This window comes from Henckelia pumila, chromosome 2 (genome assembly GCF_033568475.1).
Source record: "Henckelia pumila isolate YLH828 chromosome 2, ASM3356847v2, whole genome shotgun sequence".
Classification (NCBI taxonomy): Eukaryota; Viridiplantae; Streptophyta; class Magnoliopsida; order Lamiales; family Gesneriaceae; genus Henckelia; species Henckelia pumila.
The window spans coordinates 93,994,243-93,999,535 of record NC_133121.1 but is presented as its reverse complement, the minus strand read 5'-3'; the positions used below and the strand labels follow the sequence as shown (position 1 = coordinate 93,999,535).

At 33.5% G+C, this 5,293-nt stretch overlaps 1 protein-coding gene across 1 annotated transcript; it reads left to right on the top strand.

Moving 5' to 3' along the window:
* The first annotated feature begins 995 nt into the window (after window positions 1–995).
* On the top strand, window positions 996–4,871 carry LOC140881744 (zinc finger CCCH domain-containing protein 18-like). The gene is made up of 8 exons (XM_073287288.1): window positions 996–1,261; window positions 2,064–2,983; window positions 3,075–3,245; window positions 3,337–3,516; window positions 3,711–3,775; window positions 3,948–4,109; window positions 4,219–4,324; window positions 4,438–4,871. Exons 2-8 carry the CDS (start codon window positions 2,079–2,081, stop codon window positions 4,502–4,504), a joined length of 1,656 nt encoding a protein of 551 aa, XP_073143389.1. The 5' UTR covers window positions 996–1,261; window positions 2,064–2,078; the 3' UTR covers window positions 4,505–4,871.
* Window positions 4,872–5,293: the final 422 nt, after the last annotated feature.

The following is a 5,293-nucleotide window of genomic DNA, read 5'->3' as shown; positions in this document are numbered from 1 at the left end:
AATTTTATTTAAATTAAATTTGGACACATGATATATTAATTCTAATTTGTTGCGTTTTTAGTAGAATTTTATTATTTTTGTTATGAGAGTTGATATATGGTTATATTATATGGTTATATGAATTTCTTATTTGTCAACGTTTAATCATTGTGAACTAAATGTGTAGGTAAAATATATGGCGGATACTTCACACATAAAATGTAAACGTTTAATGCACTTATAATTTTTTTTTTTTTCCTACTGATGTTATACTAAATTTCGTATATTTTAAAATGTATCTATTTAATCGTGTACTAAATGAGAAAAATAAAAGAAAAATAAATTAATGATAAGCATATAGAAAAAAAAGTAGAGATAAATAAAAAAAATCTCAATCGCGACAAGAAAAAAATTAGAAAAAAGAAAATTAATATTTAAAAATTATATAAAATAATTGTTAATACATATTTTTAATTATTTTTAATTCTAAAATTATTTTTATAAAATAGTTATCCAAACATGTTTTTAAATATAAAAATGTTTTTATAAAACAGTTGTCCAAACACATATTTATTCCAAAAACAACTTTGAAAACGTTTTTTAAATTTTTTTGAAAAACACTTTTATAAAAACATTTTTAAAATTGTTGTCCAAACAGAGCCTTAATATTTTAATAATCCTCGGAAAATATAAAACAAATCAAGAAAAAATGATCCAACGGCTGATATCGATCCAAAGGGAGACAGAAACGGACACATTCGCCACGAGCACACGTAGGAATTAGGATGTACTTGGGCGCCACGTGTGCTGCAACTTCTGCACATTGGAGTTTCCGAAATTTGGATTTTTGTTCCATTTATTTTTGTTCATTTAATGGGAAATTCACGAGGGTACTTTCGTAATTCACCAAATCTAGCTGTCATCAACCCACGTCGTAAATCTCGGAATTTCTTTTGTTTATTGTTGGGATATATATGTTAATCCAAGTTTTCAAATCATTTCCCCTAGACCCACAGTGTTGTGTACTTAAAATGATAAGCATCCCCCAAATCTCTCTTTTTTTCTTTTTCTTTTTTTTTTCTTTTTCAAAAAAGATTAGATTTTGGCAATTCAAGTAGTGTATAGAGTATAAAAGAAGTGATTTCACCGAATCTCTGAGAGAGAAACTCGAGAGCTTTTGAAAAATCCAGAGCTCTGTTCATGTACAGATAACAGTGATGGTGTATATTTATTTTCTGATCAGTTGAATAATCAGTAACATAACCCAAGATTTTTTTCGAAGGTTGGTTCATCATCTGTTCTTGCATACTCAACTTTTGCTCTTTAGGAAAAGTTCGATTTTTTTTTAAATAAAAAAATCAGTGCATGTTGTTCATATGAGTTTTTCGTATAGGTCGGAGTTTACTTTGTTTTGTTTTGTTTGGTTTTCTGTAAAATACAAGATTTTCTGTAAATTTACCGGAAAAGGGTTATAGGGTTTGACTCTGTATTCAAATTATGCCCAATTATTCACCTATATAAATATATATTTACATATATATATATATATATATATATAGATATGTCTGTATATGTATATGTATATGTGTATATATATTTATATAAGTGAGTTTGCATCAGGCGAGTTTTTGGGTTAATTATGAAAAGCATTTGCATGCGTGGAAAGCAAATTAACAACGGAGATTATAGAGATTTCCTGTGTTATTTTTCGTTGTTCAGTTAATTTTATTTGCAAGATCTTTTTTTGGGTGCATGTGTCTTTGCTGGCAAATTAATATTAAATTTATTACTGGTTTTGGATTAGTTTTGGATAATGTTTTGTTCTAGTGTTCTGTCACAATTCCAGCCTTTTTCATTGCTGTTACAGACTATGTTTTTTTTTTTTTTTTTTTTTAACTTTATATTTATCCTTTTGACTTTTAGAATTTGAAAATTTTGCGTTGGTAAAAAAAATGTTGGAAGATTAATTGCATGTTATTCAGTTGAATTACTTTGTTCCTTTTGTCTTCTTTTTTTAATTGTTTATCTTTTTGAATCGTGGGAGAAGTTCTCTCTTTTTCAAGTTGAACTTATGGTGTTTGCAGTGAGATAGATGAAAAATGGATCCATTCGAAGCTGCTAAGGTTGTTCACGATAGAATCATTCAATTGGAACCCGGACATATCGCTCGGAAGATAGCCGGTTATGTCTTCTTGAAAGGTCTTCCTGCTCAAGAGTTGATTCGATTGGCTATGGCGCCGGATTCTGTAATCCACAACTTGATTCAAAGTGCCAAAGCCGGTCTTCATTTAGCCTCACCAGTCATTTCACCCCCTATTTCGCCAAACATGAATCCAAGCCCGTTGTCGGGTGCTTCTATCATCCAGTTTCCACCCTTTTCGCCAGCTTCGCCGCGTACCTTTTCGGCCCCGATTCAAAGAGTGCCAACTCCTTATTGGAACTCCCTGTCTATGCATAATAAGCCGATGAGTTATTCTGATCCTTTACCCGAAGAGTATGGTTTACAAAGTCAATCTAGTTTTGATGACCTGTTGGAGAGTTTAGGACCAAATGATTGCTATAGTCATGAAGCTGCATTTGACAATTTTGGCATTAGGGGTATCCGGAACTCTCCGAACTTCATGGATTTTCCTGTCAAGACTTGTCACTATTTCAGTAGGGGGTTCTGTAAGCACGGCAGTAATTGTAGGTTTTTGCACGGGGAATCTTTTCCTGATGTCTATACCAATGACTTTGGTACTACTTCATTTGAAGTTGGTTTTGAAGATCAAGCCTTTTCACCAGGGTCCCTTGAGAAACTAGAGCAAGATATTGCAGAGTTACTAAAATCTCGAGGTGGTATCCCGGTTTCGATTGCTTCTCTACCTATGATATACTATGAGAGATACGGGAAAACTTTACAAGCAGAAGGGTACTTGACTGAAAGCCAGAGGCATGGGAAAGCCGGTTATAGTTTGACGAAACTTCTTGAACGGCTGAGAAGCAGCATTAAGCTAATTAGCAGGTGTGATTGATCTGGCCCTTTTTCTTTTATTGATTTTATCAGTTTATTCGAAGTGAACATGAATCTTATTGGTTCAATATGTATGCTTCAGGCCTCATGGACAGCATGCTGTGGTGCTGGTGGAAGATGCTCCCAGATATATGGCTGATATTCAATTTGACAGAAACGACCCTGGTCCAGTCGTTAGCGGTTCACGCCAGATTTATTTAACTTTCCCTGCTGAGAGTACCTTCACTGAGGAAGATGTTTCTAATCACTTTAGGTAAAGTAATGTGATATCATTTCCCATTGCAAGTTAAATATTTTTTAAATTAATTTTGAAAGTGATTCAATTTTTATGGTCTTGGTTATAGTTCTTTCGGTCAAGTCCAAGACGTGAGGATCCCATGCCAGCAGAAAAGGATGTTTGGTTTCGTAACCTTTGCGAGTGCAGACACTGTGAGGTTGATTCTGTCGAAGGGAAATCCACACTATGTTTGTGGTGCACGCGTTCTTGTTAAACCTTACCGAGAAAAATCAAAGCTCATTGATAGGTATACTTCAGCTTTACTGCAACTTTAAGACTTGTATATGAGTCCGTCAGTAATTCTGTAGATCTTGATGTCATTGTCATCCTTGCTAAGTATTTCTACTTGTGTGTGTGAGAACTTCATTTTTTTCTCATCCTTACATCTTGGAAATGGTCACTGTTTTTTAATAATTGAAAGGTGTTCTCTTTTCGATGCAGGAAGTATCAAGAACCGTACTACTATCACTCGCACCCAATGGATCATGATTCCGAACTTCAAGCCAGTAAGATCCTTATTCATATGTCCCGTGACATGCTCTTAAATCATGGACTACAATCTATTGTGGAAAATTATTGGTCCGAGCTTGTATACATTAATGCACGTATAAACCCAAGGAATCCTAATTCTAACGCATAATTGTCTTTTCCATCGACTCATTCCTTTTGTTGCGGCAGGATTGGAATCCTCTCTGCTGTTTAGGCGGCAGATAATGGAAGAGCAAGAACATGCCCTTCAATTGGAGGCCATGCGTCTCTCACAACTCCAATTATCAAGCAAAACTCTACCTACTCAATCTTGCTCCGGCTATTCCATGGATGATCTAAAATTCCCCAAAGGTAATTTCGTGTTTTCTTGATTTTCGACATATATCTTTAAACCAGTTTGGTTTGGATTCTTCTTTCGGTCAACACTCTCAAGGTTTTGCGGAATACGACTCTTTTGCAGGCCGTGTCAAATTCCAGTCAAGCTACAACTATTTTCTCGATGCCATGAACAATGGCTCTACTAGTGACAAGTACATTACTAACAACAATTGCAGTGATCAGGAGAGGTTGGCAAAACTTATATTATTCAAAATTATATAAATAAAATTCGAAATATTTTTTTTCCATACTCCGTGCAAGATTCAATTCATATCTAAACTTTGGTGCTCCTGTTTTTCAGTGCTCAAGGACTTAATCTACCCGACAGCCCGTTCAAGGTCGGTAGCAGCATTTCAGCAGTCATATAGGTTCCTCAGCCCTTCCGAAGGGAGACAAAGGCCTTACTGAGTTAATAAAGTAGTCGTTACAAGCGAAGATCATTAGTTTTAACGTGATACAGTTCGTTTTTTCTACACCTTTTACTCAAGGATTACATACCCGTAGATGAATCGATAGAAGCACATAGTCCCCGATACTCGGTTAGCATGTTCTTGTTTATTATTGGTTTTGTTTTGAAGGTTAGCGATGCAAAGCTGATAGAGATCTTAGTTTCTGGAAAAAAGAATGATATATAGAAGTTAGGACCTTAGTGGTTGAAACAAAGTGTGCTGAATAGTGTATCTACATACTGAGATTTCTGTTTTGTTAAGAAATAGACCAAAGGTTACATGTTGACGGATGATTGTTGCAAGAACAGCATTAGCTCATTGTTTAGGCTATAAATAAAGATATAGTAATATTTAGGAAAGATTGGTTTTTTATTTTATATATTTATTTCTTCTGATCGTCTATGTATGAATAAAGGGAAGAGGGATGAAGCTTGATAAAATTTTTAGGGGAAGAGGGATGAAGACTGAATAAATTATTTTTCCCAATAATACCCTACAATTTAAATAAGTATAAATTCAAAAAATTTAATGACATTTATTTTAATATAATTTATAATATAACTAATTATAAAAGTAATATTGTAATTGTTGTTAACTTTTACTTGACATTAAATTCATACTCAAATTATTATTATTTATTACTATTTTATTTATAAATAAATCCATATTTATATTATAATTAAATTTAGAGTAAAATTTAATTCGGTA